The 26,393-nt window shown below is 40.7% G+C and overlaps 1 protein-coding gene across 2 annotated transcripts in view; it reads right to left on the bottom strand.

Moving 5' to 3' along the window:
* The window catches only part of SVEP1 (sushi, von Willebrand factor type A, EGF and pentraxin domain containing 1), a 1,018,759-nt gene that overhangs the window by 404,494 nt on the left and 587,872 nt on the right, over positions 1 to 26,393 (bottom strand). For both annotated transcript variants that reach the window (XM_086962106.1, XM_086962105.1), the window contains exons 20-21: positions 5,093 to 5,190; positions 3,130 to 3,226 (exon numbers count right to left, since the gene is read on the bottom strand). In XM_086962106.1, coding sequence (XP_086818232.1) covers positions 3,130 to 3,226; positions 5,093 to 5,190 — 195 coding nt within the window. The remainder of the gene's footprint in view (positions 1 to 3,129; positions 3,227 to 5,092; positions 5,191 to 26,393) is intronic.

Raw genomic sequence — 26,393 nt, 5'->3', positions numbered from 1 at the left:
ATAGTTCTGCACGTAAGCCTGGACTGCTACCATTGGCTTATGTCATACACAGGTTGCTAGCCAATAGAAACGCGCACATAGAGAGTTTTCTCTCAGGTCCGCTACCCACTGTCAAAACACTGCTTACAACTCAGCTCTTCACCTCCCCCTCGGCTCAGTTTTCAACCCGAGGCAACGACGGAGAGGTGGGTTTTTGGAGCTCTAATTTGCGGTGGCTTTACAACCCTGACAGAGTACTTTTGACTGTGTACCATTTGTTTACTCAAGCGCTAATATACAAGCGTCTTGTTTTCTTTGTGGTACAACTCGGTAATTTGATCAGATAGCGAGAGGGCCTAGATGGAGGCTCCCCTTAGTTTTTTACCCGTTTTACTCTCTTGACCTGGTCGTGCCTTTTTGCCCTATGGTGTCGCCTTTGAAATGTCAAATGTAATTTGTGTGACTGAAATAGTTGCTCAGAAATTAATTTCAGATTCATGCGCTTATTTTCAGTGCGTGGCCTCCTTCCAACCTGAGCTGTTGCCAGGTGAGGTGAGGTTTGTTCTCCCTACAATTAGGGTGAGTAAGAACTACACTTTTTCATGTATTTCAACTGTACAGAGGTGTGAGGTTTATGCTACATAAATGTATGTCTCTAATACTGTTTTATTTTTTGTTTCCCACATTGGTATGCACAGGAGAAGATACACCATCTTCCTCTGAATCTATTGGATAATGGTTACAAATCACGTCTTATATCACGATAAGTAAGTGTTGCAGTAGCAAATCATAGGTCCTGAAGAAAGCCGTTATAGGCTGAAACATGTCGACCAACTAACACACATGATAGATAGCAATTCCCTGCATGCTATCAGCATACTGCTTTTAATAATACCACTTTGATGGTCAGACCCAATAAAGTTTTTTATGTCATCAAAGTAGGTATTTTTAATCACGAGGATTATTTTCCTATTCTGTTCTTTTTTCTGAGCACTGCAACTTTTGCCCCTTCCGCTCACATACTGTCTTCTGTTGGTTGGATGCTTGATCCCAGGGTCCATTATTAGGCAACCTCAGACTCTCCCTGAGGAGGAGCCTAGAGGACACCTTTTTCCAACAACCCAGATGACGAGACTCCACTTTTGAGTGGGCTGATGGGTACTTTTTCTAGCCCTCTAGTCTCTGTATCTTCTCTGTCTCACCTCTCTGACATAATATGGTCATTTGTTTAGATCAACGGTGTGGTCTGAACACGAATACGGGACACAATTAGGTTCTAGTATGTTTTCCATTTCCAGACTTTCAGTTTCAGAAATGCCAAATATAACCAAGGTTTCTAGGATGCAAGTTAAGCAAATAATCGAAATTACCTATTTTTGTTAGCAAAATTTTAGGACCACTATGTAAAATTTGATTTTCCAGTCTTGTGAGTGAAAATTTCATGCAACGCAATTCCTTTCACAAAAAAAGTCATGGGAAACTGATTTAAGTAGAAAATGTCTCTCTAAAGAGAGTAATTTCATGTTCAAACCAGTCACTCGTGCCCAACATATATGTTTAATTTAAAATATCAGGAAATTTCACATTTGTGAATTTAGCTCATGCAATTAAAATACCCCAAACCCTACACTAGACCTAACCTGTTAGGAATACCCGGGGTGAAGTTGATATTCGCATGGGAGTTGATCAACACTAAGGGCCTAATTTCCAGTCTGGCCACCCTAGGACCGCTTCACTCATGGTGGCTTGGCGGTGGCAGTGACGGATCCAGCCACCACCGCACCGGCGGTCAACAGCCCAATTACGAATCGGGCAGCCAGACCGCCTGGTGACCACCTGCTCCACCAGGGAACCCCCATTCCCTGGGGTAGGAGCAGTGGTGAGATGCAGCAATATGCATCGCAGGAACGCCAGGGTCCTCCATGCATATTACGAGTTTCCTCTCAGCTAGGCGGTTCCACCTCCAGGAAAAGCCTTCTGCATGCACATATGTTCCGGCATGGACTTACAAGCCCATGCCATGCAGGAACATCGTAGTGCGGTCCCATTGCAGTGCCTCTTTTAATGGAGGCCCCACCTTTAATAGAGGCACAGCCATTGGACCGCCACCCCGCCTGACTAGACGACTACTGTATGGTCGAATCGGGTGGGCAGGTGGCACAAGTTTTGTCACCGCCATGCCACTGCTCCAACGAAAACTCGGAATTGGAACCTAAGTTAGCTTAGTGAGTTGAACACTTATGAATCCTGTCAAGGTCAGCTCAGCTTTCCAAGGTCAGTTAAATTAGTACCAATTTAGATTGGGTAATAATAATTGCCAACCACATTTTATATGTAAATCACTTTAAACAAATTTGATAAATAAAATGACAGATGTATATGTTTACATTTGCAATTCTGTCACAGCCGTTTTCTTTCAAAATGAGTTGGGTGTTCGGAAGTAGGAGCATGATGTCATGACAACTATCTCTCGTTTGCATGTATCAGCAATTATAAGCATCGACTACTCTTACATTTACTGCTTAGCGTTTTCAGTTTAATCTTGGTTATGGATGGTTAAAACCCATAATTGAGACGGTTACAAAACACAGGAATTATTGCGGTGTTAGCCTTAATGTGAGCAACAAATAGTAAAACCACAGGTTTGATGGCTTTAATCTTTTCAATTTATGGTACGGCCATTTTTATTATTGCAGTGAATGACTGGTGACTATTTCTTCATGCCTCATGCTCAAAATACATTTTGTTGAGCATGGTTGAGAGAGAAGTTGTCCACCCTTGACAAATGTTTAAAACCACACTCTGATATTTATAGAAATATAAGGAAGTCATTGTACATAGATGTTGAAAGAAGAGTGTGCCACGAGGACGTTTGTGGTAGATAGCAAACAGGAGAGTGCTTTGGATGGAACATACTGCTTAATGGTCAGTTTGGAGAAGTCTTCCTATGAGTTGCATGATATACTGCTTATCATAGTGTTTATATGGCACGCTTGCACTCTCCCTGCTCGTTCTAAAACATGTTTTTATGGATGTATAATGACCAACTATGATGCAGAAGTGCTTTTGTGCCCACTTGAACTGTGCCTCTTTAAAGTTTGTTTCTCATAGGACTTATTTCACATGCAAGCACCTGTGTATCTCTTGTACCTGAGTATCCAGTTACGCACAAGCAAATATATCCAGTTCCAACTTCTTTGCAAGTTCCACCATTGTGACAGGGGTTTTGAAAACAGTCATGAAAAACCTGCCAAGAAAATAAATGGCTAACTTATATATCTTGGTCAATTGATATGTGAACAACAGAATATTTTAAGTCTAACATAATCAATAACATATAGTTTATACAAATATTAAAAAATATATTCTGACACTTTTGTGAAAAAATATAAACTGACAGTAAACTTAAAAACGAAGTTGCAAAGAGTCCAACTAACAAAAATACTTTCTATAAGAGTGAGAATTGTAGACAGGCTGGCAGGCAAAGGGGATTATTTCGAGTTTGGTGGAGAGGGTATCCTGTCGCACAGTGAATATTCGACTGCTGGCCCTATTTAGACTAAAAAGTTAATAGCTGGATTTTACTCCCATATCACAGTGAAAAATATGTTGGTGATGGAAAGAAAAACATTTAAATGACACTGGCAGCATGGGAGAAATCTCCTATGGTGTGGGCGTAATTCGTTTTTGTTTTTTCAATCCACTTGATAAAATGTATGACAAGCAGCTGTCATTTTGACAGAGCCATCCATCAAACTTTAAACTCCTCCACTGAAACCACCATGACAGTGGTTCTGACGAAACACTAGAGTTAGGCCGGGGGACAGCTCTAAATTCGGACGGCTGGTATACGTCAGAGTGATTAAGTATTTTACTCTGTCACCCTGACGGAGTAAAAATACATTTCCAAAGTATAAATCATGCCCAAAAACCTCATTATTGCAAACAATCAGAAGACAATTTGAAGTTCATATTCACACTTGCACCATCCTCAAGTCTGCCATCCTGCAAATATAGGGCCCGATTCACAGAATGAATTTAAGACTCAATCCTAAACTTACCACTATTTTGGTATTCACAGAATGCACTTACTACTTTTGGCATTCACAGAATGAACGTACTCATTTCGGTATTCACAGAAGTTAGTAGTCCTAACTTTAGGACAGTTTAGGAGTCCTAAAGTTAGGAGTCCTAACTTTACTACTACTAAATTGAGAAAAATCCTAATTCTAAGACTTCCGGTATTCACAGAAGGCATTTAGGAGTCCTAAAGTTAGGAGTCCTACCTTTACTACTACTAAACTGAGAAAAATCCTAATTTTAAGACTTTCGGTATTCACAGAAGGCATTTAGGAGTCCTAAAGTTAGGACTACTAACTTGTGTGAATACCGAAATGAGTAAGTTCATTCTGTGAATGCAAAAAGTAGTAAGTGCATTCTGTGAATACCAAAATAGTTGTAAGTTTAGGATTGAGTCTTAAGTTCATTCTGTGAATCCGGCCCATATTTCTTACTGTGTCTTTTTGAAAAGCGCTGTCCTGTGGGGGGAAGGACTGATGGAAAATATAGAATGGGAAGAATCCGAATGCTATGCGGGTGAGTTAAAGTGAAATAAATTCTTGATATTCCAAATGATCTGCAAACCTACCTTAGTGGATTATTGGTAAAGCCTTAACGGAGGATACAATAAAGCATACAATAAAGATAGTGAGTGATGGGCTGGTCAAAGGGACTGCCATTTATATATAGTTCCTCAAATATAACCATGGATAAGCACAAATGCAGGGCTCTGCCAGTCTCAACACTGAAATGCCTCTGTGTCAGTCCCAGATATTGAATCTATTTGAAGCAACCCTTCATTAATAATCAAGACGAAGTACGCCCAGGCCATGGGGTTGATATTTGAAAGAGATGGGAGGCTTTATGGTAATTATTAAATGATCAGCTTTGACTCATCCCTTTAACTATCTCTGATGCATGTTTAGAAATGAAGCATTACTGTATCACTGATTGCACATATGGGAAACAAAATATTCTTATGACATTTTGTATGTTTTTCCCACTGATTTACACTGCAGTGTGCATAAATATGAAAAAAAAACTGTACTCTTGCCTGGCTGCTGACTTTGTACGGCTTCTTGTCTTTGCTTTTTGATGCAACAGTAGGAACAATCACACTTTCTTCTGCTGCTGAGAAACTGGAGCCAAAACCTGGAAGAGACGGCAGAGGTAAGGAGTCGGTGCTGTACAGAGCCAGAGTTTTTCCCATATTTAATAACGGTACAAAATGCATACAATACGGAATACCATTTCATGCTGTTTGGGTTTTACACAGCAAATAACAGAAAGGAATCTTAATTCAGGGCATTTTATTCTGAAGATATTAAAAAGAAAGCCTAACCACAACAGTGCATGTACTGCAGCAAATCAATGCTAGCAGTTTATTTGCACAAACACTGCTCGCGAGTGTGGCACCACTTAGTAAAGCAATTTTGAGTTCAGTAAGTCTGAAAACAATGTAATTATACATTTCTGCATCCCTGGTCCTTCAACAACATTTAATGTGAGTTTGCAGCGCTTCCATACATTTACCTCATAGTATTCTTAGTTTGAATAACAATAATTTGGCACAATCACAGATCAATTGAGATGGAAATGAGTACTAATACACAATTAGTTGCCCCTTAAGGTGTTGACTGGGTTGTGCCAATGTCTACGAGGCTCAGGGACCAGGCTAGTGACGAGCCGAGCTTATAAATTGGCTCATCCATTCCTATCATCACAGTTAACATCAAACATTTGGTACAATGCCATTGCTGTCTGCAACCGCTCTGCACTTCAGCCTGTCCATGCATAACCCTTTATATCCGCACGATGAACTCCATCCACTCCGGATCACCGACCGACCCCTGCCCGCACCACGTCTTCAACAAGGCCGACGCTGTCATCGCACCCCACCTGCGAGACATCATCAACACATCCTTCGACACCACCATCTTCCCTGAGAGCTGGAAACACGCCGAACTCAGCGCTCTACTCAAGAAACCAACAGCGGACCCCACCGACCTCAAGAAATACCGCCCCATCTCCTCCCGTTTCCAGCCAAAGTCATCGAGAAGACCGTCAACAAGCAGATGGCCGCCTTCCTCGAGACGAACGGATCCCTCGACCCCTCACAGTCCGGCTTCCGAGCCAATCACAGCACCGAGACCGCCCTCATCGCCGCTACCGATGACATCTGAGCCCTGATGGACAATGGAGAAACAGCGGCCCTCATCCTCCTAGACCTCTCCGCGGCATTCGACACGGTCTGCCACCGCACCCTAGTACGGCGCCTCAGCAACATCGGAATCCAGGACAAGGCGCTGGAATGGATCATCTCCTTCCTCGACGGAAGAACACAGAGAGTCCGCCTACCACCGTACAAATCAGAGGCCTCCGAAGTCATCTGTGGCGTCCCTCAAGGATCATCTCTGAGCCCCACCCTCTTCAACGTCTACATGAGCCCCCTCGCGGCCATCGTACGCAAACACAACCTCAGCATAATCTCCTACGCCGACGACACCCAGCTGATCCTCTCCCTGACCAACGACCCCACCGCCGCCAGAGCCAACCTGCACGAAGGGATGAAAGAGGTAGCCGAGTGGATGACGACCAGCCGCCTGAAACTGAACTCGGACAAGACGGAGGTCCTCATCCTGGGCCCCTCACCCTCCGCCTGGGACGACTCCTGGTGGCCTCCCGCCCTGGGCAACGCACCCAAACCGACAGACCATGCACGCAACCTGGGCTTCATCCTGGACTCCTCCCTCTCCATGACCAGGCAAGTCAACAACGTCTCCTCGGCGTGCTTCAACATCCTACGCATGCTACGGAAGATCTTCTGGTGGATCCCCACCGAGACCAGGAAGATCGTCACCCAGGCCCTCGTCAACAGCCGACTGGACTACGGCAACGCCCTCTATGCCGGTACCACCGCCAAGCTCCAGAAGAGACTCCAGCGGATCCAGAACGCCTCAGCCAGACTCATCCTCGACATCCCACGAACCAGTCACATCTCCGGACATCTGAAAGACCTTCACTGGCTCCCCATCAACAAAAGAATCACCTTCCGCCTCCTCACCCACGCACACAAAGCCCTACACGACCAAGGCCCGAGCTACCTCAACAGCCGACTCAACTTCTACGCTCCCAAACGCCACCTCCGATCAGCCAACCACGCCCTCGCCGCCGTCCCCCGCATCCGAAGAGCGACTACAGGAGGAAGGTCCTTCTCCTACCTGGCTGCCAAGACCTGGAACTCCCTGCCGACCGACCTGCGCCTGACCCAAGACCACCTCTCCTTCAGGAAGAAGCTGAAGACCTGGCTGTTCGAGCAGTAGCGGCACCCCCCCCCCCCCCCCCCCCAGCGCCTTGAGACCCTACGGGTATGTAGCGCGCTTTACAAGTGTCACTGATTGATTGATTGATTGACTTTCATGAACCCTCCTTTTAACTTGTTTATGCTTAGTTCTTACAAATGTGTTCCTTAGTTTCAAACACGTTTGAGTTTATTTAGCTATCACTTCGTATTCCAAACAAGGGGTTATATGATATATACACAGTACCCAGAGTGGACAAAAGGTGTGGAGGCCACTTTTTGCTCCTGCAGGCCACAGAGGTATTACAGAAAGGGAAAGGGTTGAAGAGCCTTGTGCAACTCTTTCTGTGGTAATGATGCACCAGTGCACATCTTGCGTGGCCTGATCACAAGCAAGCATTCCCTTATTTGCAATGGGACATGTCAATCACTCCACATGACAAACAGGGGTGCAGGGACAACTTAGCCTTAAAGAGACACAGTGACTGGGCATGTAAGAAATAGGGTTATTGGTTGGGGGAGTGGGTGGACACCTCTCTGAGGAAATAATCACAATCCTTGTCAGGGTGAATCACAAAAGTCACTAAATTAACCTGTGCCTAACACTCCGATAGCTTGGCATAAAGCAGCTAAGCTTGACTTAGACGCAAAATGTAAAGTGATTTGGCAATCGAAATAAAGTAAAAGCACAACACAAGAAAAATACCCAAACTAATGTAGAAAAGTAGAGCCAATTCTAATGATCAAAATGATACCACAATGACTAAATCCAATCAGTAGAACCAGAGATATGCAATTGTATAGTTTTGGGTAAGTATGGTGGCTAAAAGCCCAAAGCACCATTTGCGGTCATCTGGCCATACTAGTACGGGAGAAAGTCACATGTTCAGTCCTCGATACAGGTCTGATATAGGTACCAGGTGAGTCTTGCTGAAATAGCTATCTTCTCAGGGTCTGATGTGAAAAGTTTTGCTCACAGTAGGCGGGCAACGAGGAACACGGAAAGTGTTGCGTATGGTCATTGTTTTCGCGCGAAGAGTAGGATGGGCATCGTGGACTTTTGTAGCTGTAGCACAAACAACAACTTGGTGTTGCAGACAGTCATTGCTGAAGTTTCGCATATGCGGTCACAGTGGGCTGTCACAGCTGTAGCACAGAGTGCGGACCTCGCGCTGCCAGCCATTGCTGGCATGCACTTGATGCAGCGAACTTTAGAAGTAAGTTCAGATTTTGTTTGCAGATTTAAACTCCCATAATTTGTAATATATTAACGAGTGTTGCATGTTTATGTATTAATTCAACCTAGAATAATGTGCACCTTCATGAACATGTGGGACTAATAATATGTGCTCTTGTCACATTTGTCACCACGTTTTAAAATATATATTAACTTTGTCTTTTGTTTTGTCAAACATTAACTGCAGCTGTTTTTAATAATAGCATGCGAATATTCTTAAATGTGCTTTTATTTATGTCGTGTCTTTTATGTGACAGTGTTTTGCTTGTCTCTTGTGCATAAAGCTAGGTAACATAGACTAATGGGTTAACATTAGTAATGGGGGTGGGTAACAGAATAATTATCATTACTCAAATTAATTGATGTCTTGTGTTTCCTTGCATACTAGAGTCTTGCTAAAAGAGGCCTGTGGCCTATTTCTAAAATGGATGTCCGAAGTCCTGTCGAGATGCGCCTTGCACAACAAAGAATGAAAGAAAACATTCATAATTCTTTGAAAAACAAACTCGTGGAAGCTGAGCTGTGCTGAATGTTGAGATAATCATTGTATAACTTTCAATGCCAAGGACAGGACATAGCGGCGGAAAAGCTTGAGCAGAGGAAGCAACAAACTGTTTCTGACATGTTGCGAGCCTCGGAAGAGCTTGTGACACACGTAGACAAAGGACAATGCCGCTCTTAAGGAATATGGTTCTTGCAATGTGAAACGCGAATGACTTCATGGACTGACATTTCTCGACCAATCACGTTCCGAGTTGGTCTTCTTTTTGTATTCTTTTAGTTACTCTTAGATAGAGAAAAGGTATACAAATTGGCCCCTTGGGAAGAGCTCTGTTGGCTCGTTCCTGTGCTCCAGAGATGCTGTCAGACTTATGACTCACGTAAGATCTTTTCGAACTTATGTTTTTCCCTTTCGGTTACTTTAGACAAGTTAGGGAAATAGGGTTTAGGGAATGAGTTCTTAAATGTTTAAGCATTTCTCATGCTGATTTGATTTAAACTGACAGACTAATGTGCTTTTCTAATAAAATAATGCTGTTTAATAAAATGCTAATAAAGAATTAAATTCTTAAAAATGCTCTTTGCTCGATAAATAAAGTTAATAAAATAAGATTTTGAAATGACAAGCTGGTCTTGTTTGTTTTGTTTGAGTTACCACTAGTTAATCCATTGCCTATGATTTTGACTTTGATTCAGTTGGTCAATTCATGTCCCAGTCATCTATGGGCCTAGTGATAGATTTATGAATAATGGTGAGTATTGTGGTGTAGAGTTGTACATATGAGACTGAATTTCCTTTGGCCCGCTGGATCAAATCTATGGTAGTAGAGTTCGGTTACTATGGTAACTGACATGTTACATGGTAATTACATAGGATACATGTTTAACACGTGTTAAGTTTGTTTAGTTGTTATATGTTGTCGAAAGGTTTTTTCCAGCAGTGAGAAAAAAAACCTATGTGCCGGCAGAGTAGTGTGACAGGTGAAGTTACACAGTTCATTTGTTCTGTTTCCAAGTTAGTGGTACTGAAATATCACTAAGTGTTGTGGATGTACAACACAAGTTTAGGGATTTTTAGGTATGACAGATTGTATGTATAGTGAGGTTTGCCTATGAAATTTTAGCTCTGAGTATAGGGACTAAGAGCCCGTTTTAAAACTCGTTGTGAAAAGAGTAGTAGGATTTTTCTGAGCTTGTGTGAAGGGTAAGGTGGTGTCGTCTATTCTTACTGGCGTTTGTGGATTTCTATTGGTTGGTTAGAGTCCTGCCAAAGATTTCATGTATACATGAGTAGGTTTTCCTGTATGAATGCGTAAAACAGTTTTTGTGAAAATAGCGTTGTCTATTTCACGAGAGTGAAATCTTGAATGTCTGGTAAAACTATCCCTTTGTTTAGTGAAACGGACAAATGGTTTGTTTTTCCGTAGTTATTAACTGAAATCCATTGAGAATGATTGTTTAAAATGGCGCTGTGAAAATATTTTGTAAAGGAGGGGTGAGTTTACGGAGTGACACTGACACGCGCAGCTTCACTGCAGCAGCAGCATACGTCACAGGGTTCGCGCTGCGATTGGTTAACATACGTCACAGCAAACGCTCTGATTGGTTCACGTGACCGAAACGAGCTGTTAGCTGATTGGTCCTTTCTGAAAACAGGATTCTCATTGGTTGAGCAAGGTAGTGACGTGGCTTAACCTGATTGGTTTGTTGGTGAGTTTTGCGCACGGATTGGCTAAAGTAGCGGAACAACAAGGAAATACTTACGATCTTTTCTAAATTAAACAGAATACTTTTAAAACATGAGTTATTGGTATAAAGAAGAAAAGAAGCCTTCATGGTTTCAGAAAATTAAAAATGTATTCAATCTTGACAAGAAAATTGAAGCGCGTGGTGGAAAATTACTTCATAAGTACAAAACACCCGCAGCATATATGGAAGGAGAATATGGTTATCATATGGTTCTCTGGTTTGAAAATTGGATGCAATATACCAAAGATGATGGTGTTTTAGCGTGGCCAGAAGATGGATAGTTTAATATTAAAGTTTTAAGGAACTTAAGAGACAAAATGATGGCTCTTTCGCCAAGGCCCAGACCCACTCAATTTGAAGCTTTAGTTGAATGGGAAATTGAAATGATGGAACTCGAACGAGAAAATAGGGGAACATCAAGAGGTCCAAAATTAGATATAAATAGGTAAACCCACCAGGATAGAGTGCGACGTTAGAGAAAAGGGGACATGCATGATAGTTTGTACCCGGTTATAGAAATGGTTGTTGAAACATCAGGTCAAAAGAATTCCCGGGAAAAAGGTCATCTTGATGAAGAGTTAGATGATGCAGTTTTAGAAGAAATTTTTATTAATCCACCACCTTATCAACCAAGTTGTTCACAGTCTACCCCGAGAAGTTTTTCAGGAATTTCTCCTAGTGCACCTCCTAGAGAGATTGATGAAAATTCACCCAGATTTTTGAGATTACCTGAAAGGGCAAGATCAAGAAGTAAATCAAATACTCCAAGAGAAAGCAGAAATTATCCAGAGATTTCAGATTCGAGAAGTAATTTCTCGAAAAATGACAAAAAAGCAGAGTTACCTGAAAATATACTAAACATTTCAGAATATTTAAAAGCGAAGGGAGAATTAATTCAGCAATTAACAAAAGGCATGGAAGCAGTAACAGTACCAGTTACAATTGGTCCTGTTGTACCAGTTTTTGAGCAAGGTGAAAACAGACATTCAGTCTTAACGAATCCATTAAATGCAGAAATTCAAAACGTGGCTGAAAATTTTTATTCTGAATTACCAGAAATTCACCGAGATAAAGCAATGCCAAATTTAACTTTAAATCAAAGTTTATCAAATGGTGTCACACCATCAGCTGCAGATTCTGATTCTGGATCTTTAGAAAAGACCACAAATAAAACAGATTTAACATAGATTCCTCAACAAGTTCCTGAGTCTAAACAACTTGATGTTGCAAAATTAAAAGCAGATTTAGAAGAATTAATTATTGGCACAATTGGTACTGACTGTTTGAAGCAATATCAGGATGATGAACTGTTATTTATTTGCAAGAGCATTCAGTGGAAAACTAAAAATAAATATGAACAATTCGAAGAAGTGGCTGCTGAATTAGAAATAGATTTGTGTCGTCAAAAACAATTGCAAAAACATTACAGAGTAGATTTTTCTGAGAAGGATATTGAGAATCTAAATACCACAGGCAGGATAACCCATGTAAGAGAACTAATTGTGTTTCTAAAAAGATTAGGTGAATTAAGTAAATGGAGAGTTAAATGGACAAAGAAAAGAGAAGAAGAAAAGAGAGAAAGAGGAGAAGTTTTTAATGAATTTCCTATGAGGGAAATAGCTGGTGGAGGTTATGTTCATGTTCCATGGACAAGACAGGACATTCTGCTCTTTACAAATGATTTTCCTCGGCTGAGAGAAAAACCAGTGGAATGGTATTGTCAGGTTGACAGATTTATAAAGGTTTCGAAAAGTTTTGTGGATTGATCTTGACAGTTTCTTTGACATTGTTGTCCCATCGGATCTTTGGACAGAATGTAAAATTTCTGTTGGTTGGCCCAAAGAGGAACCACCTCGACATAGAATAACAGGTGCTCCTTCAGACGATGTCATGGATTTCTTTAACAAAGTAATTGTCTGGATGAAAAACAAGATTCCTGCAAAATAAGTAGATTGGGTTAAAATAGACAGGACAAACCAAGAACCAAAAGAATCAGTTCATTCCTTTTGTGAAAGATTACTCCTGGTATTTAAACAATACAGTGGATATGAAAAATTAAGTGAAAGTGACTTCATTTAGACATTTGTTTATGGCCTGAAACCTGAAATTGGAGAAATGATTAGAAACAGAATTGTCGGCTGGCAATCACTTTCAGTTGATGATATCCTAAGAAAGGCAAAATACTGCAGTGATGAGATAGTCGCAAAACAAAAGAAACTCAAGGAAAAGGCAATGTGGGCACAAGTGAAGGTAGCTGAACAGCAGATAGCAACCTTAGAAAATAAAAAATTTCAGCAGAATCCAGGAAAGTTCAAAGGAAACTTTGTGAATAAGCCTAAATTTAATATAAATATTGAAGAGCCAAAACAAAAGCTACCATGTTTTAATTGCGGTGAAATTGGACACTGGAAGCGGGAGTGTAAAAATCCGCCCAGAAATTAAAAAAATTCATCATTAAATCCACAGATGCAGAGTGAGATAAATCAGCAGCAACAGCTACAGCGACAGGTAAATAAAATAAGTCAGCAGCAACAGCTACAGCGACAGTTAGTGAATCAGCAAAGCCAATTGAATTAGCAGAACCAAATTCCACAACCACCCTTGCCTAATTGCATGAATGCACAGAGATACAGTCCAGAGACGGGTTTCTGCAGAGTTGAACAGGTAAACAGATAACAAAAAGTAAATGTGCCAAATGTCTCTCAACGATTTTGGCTGAAAGACAATGAGAGCAGTGATTTGGAGGATTACTCCTGACAGTGCCTGAGAGAGGAAGAAGAGTGTGTACTAGGAGCCACTCTTGAGGTAGATCAGGCAGGTCCATTTGTAAATGGTAAAGTGAATGACAAAGATATCACTTTTCTTGTGGACACTGGTGCTACCCGTTCTACTGTTAGATCAGTGGAAATTGAAAATCTTCCTCTCTCGGGTGAGACCATCCAGGTGGTTGGCGTAGCTAATCAACAAATAAAAACAGATTTGACAAAACCAGTTGATGTAGAAATTGGAAATTACAAAGACAAACACAGATTTGTTGTCTGTAACAGCAGTCCTGTTAACCTATTAGGTCGCGATTTGTTGTGCAAGATGAACTGCAAAATATACTGCTCACCGGATGGTATTGAGCTTCAGACTTTAGAAGAAGATGGTCTATATAAATTGACAATGCTAGTGGTTGACGAAGAAAATAAAATGTTCCCTGCTTTTGATAAAAACAATTTACCTGAAGAATTGAAAGAGGCAGTTAATCTGAAAATTTGGGATTTAACTGGTGATGAAATGGGTTTAATGAAACATGTGGACCCAGTAAAAATCACTGTGAGGCAAGGAATAGATTTTCCAAACATTCCCCAGTACAAAATGAAAGCTGAAACTATTGAGGGTGTCATTCCTGTAATTGAAAAATTCATTAAGCAAGGTGTTTTGAGAGAGATTGAAAGCAGCCCATGTAATTCACCGATTATGGGAATCAAAAAGCCAAACGGAACTTACAGGATAGTTCAGGACCTGAGAAAGGTTAATAAAATAGTTGTTCCTTGCTGTCCAGTTGTACCAAACCCAGCGGTAATTCTATATCAGATTCCGCATGATGCAGAATAGTATACGGTCATTGACCTATGTAATGCCTTCTTTACAGTTCCACTGCATCCAGATAGCCAACAAATTTTTGCGTTCCGGTTCCAGGAGCGCATATTAGCATGGTGTTGTATTCCTCAAGGGTATACTGAGAGTCCATCTATCTTTAATCAGTTGTTAAAGAAATCCCTGGAAGATTTAAAATTGCCTGGAGAGTCAACGCTGGTTCAGTACATAGATGACCTCCTTGTCGCAGGAAAAACAAGAGAAAATTGTGTAACAGACACCATTACACCATTGAATCGATTAGCAGATGAGGGACATAAAGTGTCACCTGCGAAACTACAGTTTTGCAAACAAGAAGTTAAATACCTTGGTCACAGAATTGCAAAAGGAATCAGACAAGTGACAATTGAGAGAATAAAAATTATTCGAGCGATACAACCACCAACTATACAAAGACATATGTTTCTAGGAATGGTTGGTTATTGTCGCCAATGGATTTGTGGGTTTTCAGTAATTGCGAAACCACTGCAGAGGCTGACAAAGGCAGACATAAAAGATCAGTTTGTTTTAACAAAAACAGAATTAGAGGCTTTTGAAAAGCTAAAAAGAAGTCTGTGTGAAGCACCAGCATTGGGGATGCCTGATTAGGACAAATAATTTGAGCTGTACTGCAGTGAAAGGGAAGGTTGTGCATTATCAGTTCTTATTCAGAAACATGGAAAAATGAGAAAACCAATAGCATATTTCTCAGCTGTTCTTGATCCTGTTGCAAAAGCATTGCCTGGTTGCTTAAAAGCAGTGGCTACAACAAGTGTAAGCCTTGAGCAAAGTGAAGGAATCATAATGGGGTTTCCTGTAAAAGTATATGTACCTCATTCAGTTGAAACACTTCTTACCAGAAGTAAAACACAGCACCTGTCGAGTAACAGATTGACCAAATATGAAAAAGTTATTCTGGGATCAGATAATGTATCCATTGCGAGATGTGTTAATCTCAATCCTGCTACACTTTTACCAGATAGTGTGGTTTCTGAAATTGACAATGAAACTGATGACATTGATCATGAGTGTTTGAATGTTTTGGAATACTGTACTAAACCCAGAGAAGACAATAAAGATGTGCCTTTACCAGAGTCAGACATTGTTTACTTTGTTGATGGCTCCTGTCTAAGAACAGACGAAGGCATTCTAGGTGCAGCATATTCAGTTTGCACAGTTTCAGAAATAGTTGAAGGAATTCATTCGGCACAAGTGGCAGAATTAGTTGGTGTAATTTGTGCATGTGAAAAAGCAAAAGGGAAAAAAGTTACCATAGTGACTGATAGTCAGTATGGATATGGCGTAGTCCATGACTATGGCCAGCTCTGGTCTCAAAGAGGTTATTTGACCTCTGCGGGAACTCCGATCAGGAAGGCAAAATTGATCAAAAGATTGATCGACGGCATTCAATTACCAGAAAAGATTGCTGTTGTCAAATGTGGAGCGCACAAAAAGGGAGCAGACTATATAACTAAAGAAAATGCCTTTGCTGATATAACTGCACGTTACTGTGCGAAAAACAATCTTTCACTTAATCGGGAAAAGGATAATGATCATATCATGAACTCTCTCATGCTAATATCTGTAGTAGAAACATGGCAGGGAATAAAAGACTTACAAGATGAGGCAAATGATGAGGAGAAAAACACATGGCTCAAAGAAGGTTGCAGACAGCGAGAGGAAGATGAAATTTGGGTTTACAAAGATGGCAGACCTGTTATGCCCAATTGCATGACTGCTGACATAGCACGGATGTACCATGGTCCAGGTCATTTAGGAAGAGACACAATGATTCGACTGTTCAGGGAAACTTGGTATAATCCAAAATGTAGGATTATTGCGGAGTCACTTTGCCAGCGTTGTTTAATCTGCCAACAAATCAATCCAAACAGAAAAACAGTTGTAAGCATGGGAACCATAGGACGGGAGGGAGGTCCTTTTACCAGGTTGCAAATGGATTTCATTGACATGCCACCACATAACAAGTTGAGCTATGTCCTTGTTATTGTCTGTCTGTTTTCATGATGGGTGGAAGCGTTCCCAACTCGGCACAATGGCTCAGTTACTGTGGCAAAATTGCTTTTAAGGGAGATCATTCCTAGGTACGGATTTCCAGTGACCATTGAAAGTGATCGTGGCACACACTTTGAAAACAGACTGCTAAAATTAATTTGTGAAGCCTTCGGCATAAAGCAGAAGTTGCACTGTGCTTACAGACCAGAAGCATCAGGTGTTGTAGAGCAGATTAATGGTACAATAAAAAACAGAATTTCAAAAATATGCCTAGCTACAGGAATAAAGTGGACAGATGCACTTCCACTTGTTTTGATGTCTTTGAGAAGCACACCAGATAAAAGAACAGGTCTTAGCCCTCATGATATTCTCATGGGAAGAGTAATGAGACAGGCTTTTATTCCAATTGGACAATTGTTAACAATAAATGATAGTGCAATTATGGATTATTGTAAGCAGTTGTCTGATGTGGTAACTTCTGTATTCCATCAGGTGGGAACAGATGTGATTTCAAAAGAAAAGGAGCAGGCTCATGATCTATTGCCAGGAGACTGGGTCAGAACAAAGGTTCATCAGAGGAGAAACTGTTTAGTACCCAGGTGGCAAAAAGCAAGACAGGTGAAACTAGTCACAACAAATGCTGTTAAATGTAAGGGTCTGAAGGGGTGGGTGCATGCAAGTCATACCATTCGTGTACCACTTCCTGATAACCCTGATGAGGATAGTGACAACACTACAACTGATTCAGACTCAGAAGGAGAACCTGAAGATCCAGATTCTGAAGATCGACAGGAAAGTCGACATCTGGAAAATTCTGATGCAAATCAACCATCAAATGAAAAAGATCTAGAAATTGTCGTTGTTGATTTAGAAAATGATGAAGATGTTCTCGAAAAAAGAACTGAAAAAGAAACTGTGTCAGAAGAGATTCAAGATCAGGAGAGTATTAAAAAGCAGGTTGGAAGCTCTGAAAGCAGGAACGGAGATTCTGGAACTGGGAAGTTAGAAGTAATTCCAGAAGAGGAGGATGAACTGCCAAGTACCAACTACAGAGATGTTGTTACTAACGGAGTGAAGCTGCCGAGTAAAGAAGTTCCTAGATACAGTATTGAAATCTCTGAAACTGACTCAGATGAAAGTGATGAAGGGCCCGATTCACAGAACTAACTTAAGACAAATTCGTAAACTTACTACTTTTGGTATTCACAGAAGTTAGGATTTTGTCTTAAGACAGACTTAAGAGAGACTTAAGACAGAATCCTAACTTAAGTCTGTCTTAAGTCTGTCTTAAGACAAAATCCTAACTTCTGTGAATACCAAAAGTAGTAAGTTTAGGATTTTGTCTTAAGTTAGTTCTGTGAATCGGGCCCGAAGAGTCTGAAATAAGAAAATTCATAAAAAGGGCTTGGAAAGCTGAATATAATGAAATCGAGCCTAAGAAGAAACTGTTGAGAAAATGTGATGTCTGGCCAAAAGAAGGCTTGAAATTCAAGTTGGTGAACAGATCAAAACAGCAGATTAATGAGATATCTAGTCATAAAAGGGAATTAGACAAAAAAAACAAGCAGGAAAGAAAATTGAAGTAATTAGCAGAAAGAGCAAAAGACCATTGAAGCCAAATCAGAACTACAAGTCTCCAGAGTGGGCCTACATAATTATCCCACCAGTAGTTGAGGTCAGTAGTAGCAGTCAGGAAGATTTGGAAGAAAATAGTGACTATGATTTGATTTAGTTTTCTTTGAGTTGGAGTTTATTTTTGGCATTGTGTTAGCTGGAAACACTTTTATGTAAGACGCAAGGTCAAAGAAAAGCTGTTAGAGGGTTACTAAAAAAAATTAAAAAGGGGAGGTATTATTTTTATTATTACTACTAATGTAAAATTTTTGTTTTAAGTAAAAAGAAGTGAAATAAAAATGCCTAAGACTGACAATTCAAGGTGTGCTATCCTCAGGAGATGTTGTCAAATGTCTTCAATTTGTGTGATTCTAATTATTTTAGTTTGGTTAATCTTAGCAGTCATCTTTCCTCTTGGCATAGACAAAGAGGATTATAAAGTGAACATGACGAGCAAAGCTGAATCTAAACAAGCTGCTCATGATGTTGCAGGCAAAACTAACAGGATTATTGAGCATAAACCAGAGATTCACCAGGACAGATCTGTTGGTGATTTTTCCACTAATTCCTTTTCAAGACTCTTGACAGAGTATGTTAGAGTCATGGATGTCAAAGATTGTTATGTTTGCGTTAAGCTTCCTACTTCGGTTTCTGAAGGGGTCAAGTATAATATGCTTCCTCTTACTTATGGAATAGCATGCAGTGTTATAGCTAGCTTGTTCTATCAGACAGGTCGTTTGGAGTACTATTACTCAGACTTTGATGAAATATTTGCTAACTTGAAGGTTGTACATAGTCTTAACAAAGTCAGACCTGCCAAACAGATGAGGGAATTCTTTCTGGTAACTAATGAACTCACCTATGAGTATGCTTACAAAAATAATTTAACCTGCAAAATGAGAGATGAAAAAATATCTTTTCTCAAGTTGGTTGAGGAAAGGAGGGCGATTTACAAAAGAAATGAGATGCTGAAACAGACTAAATCCAAGTTTTGGAAGCTCGGGGATGAGAAGCTTAATGGTGAAAATAGATATGCTGCTATTCACATAGATGATCCAGTTAGTGGGAAATTCTGTATTAGAAGAGACAACACGCTTTATGACAATTATTTTGTTGGTGCAAGTCAATGTGAGGACACTTATCGTATTGTAGGGGGTTGGGGATTTAAAGGTGGTAAAGACCCAATTTTCCCTGGAATTTATTTTGTTTGTGGGAACAAGGCATATTTCAGTCTCCCGGACCATTGGTATGGCACATGTTACCTTGGTCTAGTCTTTCCTAAAAATTTCCATGTGGACAGAAATGGGGAAGGTTCATTTGAAATTGGCAAACACCTGAATAGGTACAAAAGAGAAAGCTTCTCTGAGATTATGGGAGATATATTTGGTGCAATAATTCCTATGGTGGGAATAACTCTGAATGCAATCAAAATCAGAAAGGTTTCCACAATTGTTGACAGGTTGTCCACTGATACAGCAAGTGGTTTCCAATTGGTCAATACTGAGCTCATTGCCACCAGAAGCATGGTTATGCAGTACAGGCTTGCTTTAGACATTCTCCTAGCAAAAGAGGGAGGAGTCTGTGGGATTTTGCACGTTCAGCATAGCTGCACGTATATCCCAGATAAAAGTCAGAATATAGAATTGCTGATAAAGAATATCACTGAATTTCACTCAGAAATAGAACCCATGGAAAGTGACAATTTTTCAGAACGTATGGCTTAAAGATTTGGGGCAATCAGGGAATGGGTTGCTGAAATTGGCAGTTCAATCATTGGCAAAGTGCTTTATCCTGTAATAATCATTGTTATAGTGACACTTTTGTTAAAAATCAGTTGCATGATTCACAAGAGAAAGAAGCATGTGAGGGAAAAGAGGATTTATAAACTCAGAAAAGCTCAGAAGGAGATAGAAATGGAAGAACTTTGCAGGGCTCAATATGAGAGCTCCAGACAAACTGATGAAACAGGAGTTTAGATTTACTAACACAGAGAGAGATCATAATATGATATTTTTAAAGAGTACAATTTTTTGGTAAAATTTTGGGTTTTTGTTTGGTGATTTAGAAATCACCAGATGAGGGAGTTGATGAAGCGAACTTTAGAAATAAGTTTAGATTTTGTTTGCAGATTTAAACTCCCATTATTTATAATATATTAACGAGTGTTGCATGTTTTTGTATTAATTCAACCTAGAATAATGTGCACCTTCATGAACATGTGGGACTAATAATATGTGCTCTTGTAGCATTTGTCGCTACGTTTTAAATAATATATTAACTTTGTCTTTTGTTTCGTCAAACATTAACTGCAGCAGTTTTTAATAATAGCATGCGAATATTCTTAAATGTGCTTTTATTTATGTTGTGTCTTTTATGTGACAGTGTTTTGTTTGTCTCTTGTGCATAAAGCTAGGTAACATAGACTAATGGGTTAACATTAGTGATGGGGGTGGGTAACAGAATAATTATCATTACTCAAATTAATTGATGTCTTGTGTTTCCTTGCATACTAGAGTCTTGCTAAAAGAGGCCTGTGGCCTATTTCTAAAATGGATGTCCGAAGTCCTGTCGAGATGGGCCTTGCACAGCAAAGAATGAAAGAAATTTTTTCTTCATAATTTTTTGAAAAACAAACTCGCAGAAGCTGAGGCTGTGCTGAATGTTGAGATAATCATTGTATAACTTTCAATGCCAAGGACAGGACATAGCGGCGGAAAAGCTTGAGCAGAGGAAGCAATGAACTGTTTCTTAAATGTTGCGAGCCTCGGAAGAGCTTGTGACACACGTAGACAAAGGACAATGCCGCTCTTAAGGAATATGGTTTTTGCAATGTGAAAGGCGAATGACTTCATGGACTGACATTTCTCGACCAATAACGTTCCGAGTTGGTCTTCTTTTTGTATTCTTATAGTTAGTCTTAGATAGAGAAAAAGTATAAAAATTGGCCCCTTGGGAAGAGCTCTGTTGGCTCGTTCCTGTGCTCCAGAGATGCTGTCGGACTTTTGACTCACGTAAGATCTTTTCAAACTTATGTTTTTCCTTTTAGGTTACTTTAGACAAGTTAGGGAAATAGGGTTTAGGGAATGAGTTCTTAAATGTTTAAGCATTTCACATGCTGATTTGATTTAAACTGACAGACTAATGTGCCTTTCTAATAAAATAATGCTGCTTAATAAAATGCTAATAAAGAATTAAATTCTTAAAAATGCTCTTTGCTCGATAAATAAAGTTAATAAAATAAGATTTTGAAATGACAAGCTGGTCTTGTTTGTTTCGTTTGAGTTACCACTAGTTAATCCATTGCCTATGATTTTGACTTAATTAAATGTTTATGAAAGTGTTTGATTAATTAGGTCATATGATTCAATTGGTCAATTCATGTCTCAGTCATCTATGGGCCTAGTGATAGATTTATGAATAATGGTGAGTATTGTGGTGTAGAGTTGTACATATGAGACTGAATTTCCTTTGGCACGCTGGATCACACTGTAGTGTGAAGAGTCAAGTTCATCAGAGCTTCAAGATGACTGTCTTTGGGAACGCAAGAATCTCAGCACAAATGAGACTGTTTGTGGTAGCGAAGAGACCAAAACTTGAGGATTTCATCTTTCTTTCTTAGGAGGAACTCTAACAGATGTCAGCTAAGGGTTCAGGACATGGGAACGCAACTCTTGGGGATCAGGAACTCACTTCAGATGGGCCAGAAGAGTTCAGGCATGTTCAGGCAAGTCCAGTTGCAGTAGGTCAGCTGGGCATTTGCAAGAAGGCCTCTGGAGCGTATAGTATCCCATTATTTCTGGCAGGGGGTCAACCATCCGACCCTTGGAGTCACTCAGGTTAGCCTGGGATAAAGGTAAGCAGTCCCACTCTTCATCCTCAGACAGCAAGGCAATACTGAGCAGCAACACATTCCTCCTTTTATAATGTCCACAGGTCCAGGAGTGCTCTGAGAAGTCACTTAGGTGGTTGTATTGACCAGGTTTTTGGCTCTAATTCTGAGTGATGGTGACTTTAGCTTGCTACCATCCTAGAACCCTATTCTTAGCTTGTTTTGGTCCTTTTCAGGCCTCTTTTCAGACCTAGAAGCATAAACTAGAGGATAGCTGCTTTATATGATGATAGATCCCTTATTTCTGACACTAATCCATCTATTGCCTATTGGCTTTGACATAATTATGTGTCCTTTCATCATTTTCAGGCCAGAAGACCTATAGTAGAGGGTGGATCCTGTAGTTCTGACTTTATATTATCTATTGGTAGGGTTTGTGTATGTACTCTGATAGAGCTATGTGTCTATTTCATCCTTTTCGGGCCTACAAGGCCCAGAACCAGAGAGACTCCATTTTGCTTTCTGCCTCTGCAGACTGAGATGCATGTAGGTCAAGTGTGATGTTTTAGTTATGAGGTGTTGTTCACTTGGAGAGAACCGGCCTGGGCCGGCCCTTATCAGTAGACTGTATGTTTCTTTGTGTCGAAGACACCACAAAAGGCCGGCCGGCTGGGTGTGTGTCCTTGGCGCGGAGTGGTGCAGGGATCTGATGGGCGGCAGGCTGCTGACTGAAACTTTCCACTAGGGGAGAGCATTCCATATTAGCGAAGTGCAGAGAGGCAGAGTGTTCAGATGGATCTTGGAGCGTTCAGATGGTCTTTGGAGCTGAAGAGAGCGGTCAGATGAATCTTGGAATGGTAGAAGGCAGATGGTTTTTGGAGCTGAAGAAAGCAGTCAGAAGCAGTTACTTGTCAGAAGGAGTTGTGATCAGTTGGAGCAGGCAGTTAACAGCTGGAGTTTGGAGTGATACCTTTTGGAAGAGACTGAAATTATATCGTGGATTAGTCTGTGGGAGCAGCTGGAGTGAGTTGGACATTGGAGCTGGAACAATCAGACTGAGTGAAGAAGCTAGTGGAGCGAACGGTTATCAGAGCGGCAGAAACTATATTATTAGACTGAGGTTGGAAGGTGAAGACAGTTCGTGGGAGAGAGGAATCCAGTGCAGAGTGATCGGCGCAGATGTGTGTCCAAGAGTGCAGGGGAGAATCTGAGATGAGCCTAGGCACAGACGAGAGAGGGACCCAGATGATAGCTAGAACAAGACTTCATAATAATCAGGTGATATCTGTCCTGTTATATTAATGCCCATATATATATATATATATATATATATATATATATATATATACATTAATCTTTTCCTTTATTTCCTAGGCTATATTCCCTACTGTATTGTTGCACTGATTAACCCCTTTTCTTTCAGCGGTGTGCAGTCCTGTTATAATTCAGCTATTTGCAGTTCCTGTTAGCTATATGTGGATGTGTTAGTAATAAAGCTTTATTCCTTAGATGTGTCTATTTCCCTTTACTTTTCAGGCTATGTCCAGATTGCTAGTTATTGTGATGTTATAATTTGCTATTGTGTAATAAAGGGACCCCAGTTCTTAGTGAACCATTGTGTAACTGTTGTTTTTATGATAAAGTTAACCTTTCTTCTAGTCAGATGCTGTTATGTGGACGGATGCGTTTCCCGTCCGGGTAAGTGGTAACTGAGCAAGGGAGCAGGGAGCACTTATATCAGAGAATAACCTTTGCATATTGTAATTTGGCCATTTTTGTGTGAGAGGATTGAACTGTCTATCTATCACATAAAAGATAATATTACATTCCCAGTAGATATTAGATATATAGAGAAACTTCCCAACAAAGAGAGAGAGAGAGAGCTGAAGGTATTCATAGGACAGAGATTGCCGCTAGAGAGAGTGGCATTAATGAGAGCATTGATTGTGGTCAATGTGTATACCCACCGGATTGTGGCTTGCGTGAGCACTGATTGAGGTCAGTGTTTAATGGTAAATGATCAGAACTGCCCCCCTTCACTATGAGGAGGAGGGTAGCATAGTCTGGGCCTGAGTTGCCGCGAGACTATAAGGTATGAGTGTGGTGTGGAATATGGAATTCCTTAGTAAATAGTGAGTATTCCTAGTAATCCTATAGATTTAGTGGTGTTTTTGATGATATGAGATTGTATATTGCTACTTCCCCATCCCCAGGAAGGTACCTAGGTACTGTGGTAAGAAGGCTCTGGGGAGGGAGATGGTTACGTTTCGGCTGGATTGGTGGTGTCTTGGTGAGCTGGAGATATCTGGTCTGAAAATCCGGTCGTTACAGTGGTTCTTATACCTGGTGCCAACCTTTGTGAGTGGGGGAACATCCTAGTCAGATGCTGTTATGTGGACGGATGCGTTTCCCGTCCGGGTAAGTGGTAACTGAGCAAGGGAGCAGGGAGCCCTTATGTCAGAGAATATCCTTTGCATATTGTAATTTGGCCATTTTTGTGTGAGAGGATTGAACTGTCTATCTATCACATAAAATATAATATTACATTCCCAGTAGATATTAAATATATAGAGAAAATTCCCAACAGAGAGAGAGAGAGAGAGAGCTGAAGGTATTCATAGGACAGAGATTGCCGCTAGAGAGAGTGGCATTAATGAGAGCATTGATTGTGGTCAATGTGTATACGCACCAGATTGTGGCTTGCGTGAGCACTGATTGAGGTCAGTGTTTAATGGTAAATGATCAGAACTGCCCCCCTTCACTATGAGGAGGAGGGTAACATAGTCAGGGCCTGAGTTGCCGCGAGACAATAAGGTATGAGTGTGGTGTGGAATATGGAATTCCTTAGTAAATAGTGAGTATTCCTAGTAATCCTATAGATTTAGTGGTGTTTTGATGATATGAGCTTGTATATTGCTAATTCCCCATCCCCAGGAAGGTACCTAGGTACTGTGGTAAGTAGGCTCTGGGGAGGGAGATGGTTAAGTTTTGGCTGGATTGGTGGTGTCTTGGTGAGCTGGTGATATCTGGTCTGAAAATCCGGTTGTTACAGTGGTTCAATATTTATACCTGGTGCCAACCTTTGTGAGTGGGAGAACATCCTGTCAGCCCCCACATTTGGTTCTGGAAACTTCTTCTTTCCTCTGTCAAGGCTATAAACTGTCTGGGTTGACGATAGGCTTTTGTCAAGGTGCTTTGTGTGTGCTGGAAGCAAGCCCATTTAAGTGTAAGTGGGATAAGACACGGTTCTGCCCCCAGCAATTCTAGTCTTCTTTGTGTCATTGTCTGAAAGGAATATATAAACTCCAACAGCAAAGCCTTTCACATTCATGTGACCCAGGACACTGATAGAACGCACAAAGTGGCATTTTCAGAATTTTGACTTCAACTCCAACTTCCCCATTAAGAGAATTCCAAATGACATGAGTTTGAGTCTAAACAGCATATCCCTATCTGCTCCAATCCAAGGGATTCACTTATTAAATGAAATAAGGTAATCTATTGTTAGTCACTGGCAGAGATAGGCATTGCAACACTGAAAATCAACTTTTTGAGTTTTTCACTGTTAGGACATGTAAAACTTAAACACGTCCTACTTTTTAAACACAATGCATCCTGGCCTATGACCTTTTAGGAACTACGTTAGGGGTGATTTATAAGTATTAAAAGGAAAGTTTTAAGCTTGGAAAACATTTATTTTGAAAGGTCTGACAATGGCAGTTTAAAATTGTAATACAGGCTGCAGTGGCAGGCCTGAACCATGTTTTGAAAGGCTATTTTAGTGGATAGCACAATGAGTGCTGTAGGCCCACTAGTAGCAATCAATTTACAGGAGCTGGGTACATGCAGTATAATTTACTAGGAACTTACAAGTGAATTAAATGTACTAATGAGATGTAAGCCAATTTTACTATGTTTTAGAATGAGAGCACACTCACTTTGGTACTGTCAGCAGTGGTAAAAAGCATACAGCACTAAAAGCCAACACAAACTAGTTCAACAAAGGAAGGGAATGAAGGCAAAAGATGTGTGGTGACCCTGCAGAGAGGCCCAGCCCCAGTAGTGCACCACATATGAGATGGCACAGTGCACAGGCTGAGGACACCCCTTTGAGGAGGTATAGTTGTTCCAGGGACTGCCCCATCTAGTCACATGCTGCAGCCACCAGGGAGGGGATCCCTGATCCCTCTTGAAAATTAGAAAAGGTCTCCCTCCACCTGCAGTGAAAGACAGACTAATGGTTTTAAACATCAGGTTTGCCTTTCACTAGTGTGCTGGTAACAGTGCAGGCACAACTTTTCAGTGACCTGTGAAGAGTGTATTATTTTTGGCAATCAGACTCATTGTCCTGGTCTCCCCTGGACACTCCCCGGTTTTGGGAGATCTGAAGAGCAAACATGGAAAGTGTCCTGAACAATAACTCAGGGCCATTATCTGAGAGCTCGCAGTATACCTGAAAAGGAAACCAAAATTAATAGATAACAAGCAAT

Source organism: Lissotriton vulgaris, chromosome 3_1 (assembly GCF_964263255.1).
Source record: "Lissotriton vulgaris chromosome 3_1, aLisVul1.2, whole genome shotgun sequence".
In the NCBI taxonomy this organism is placed as follows: domain Eukaryota; kingdom Metazoa; phylum Chordata; class Amphibia; order Caudata; family Salamandridae; genus Lissotriton; species Lissotriton vulgaris.
The sequence above is the reverse complement of the archived record's forward strand: the minus strand, read 5'-3'. Positions and strand labels throughout refer to the sequence as shown.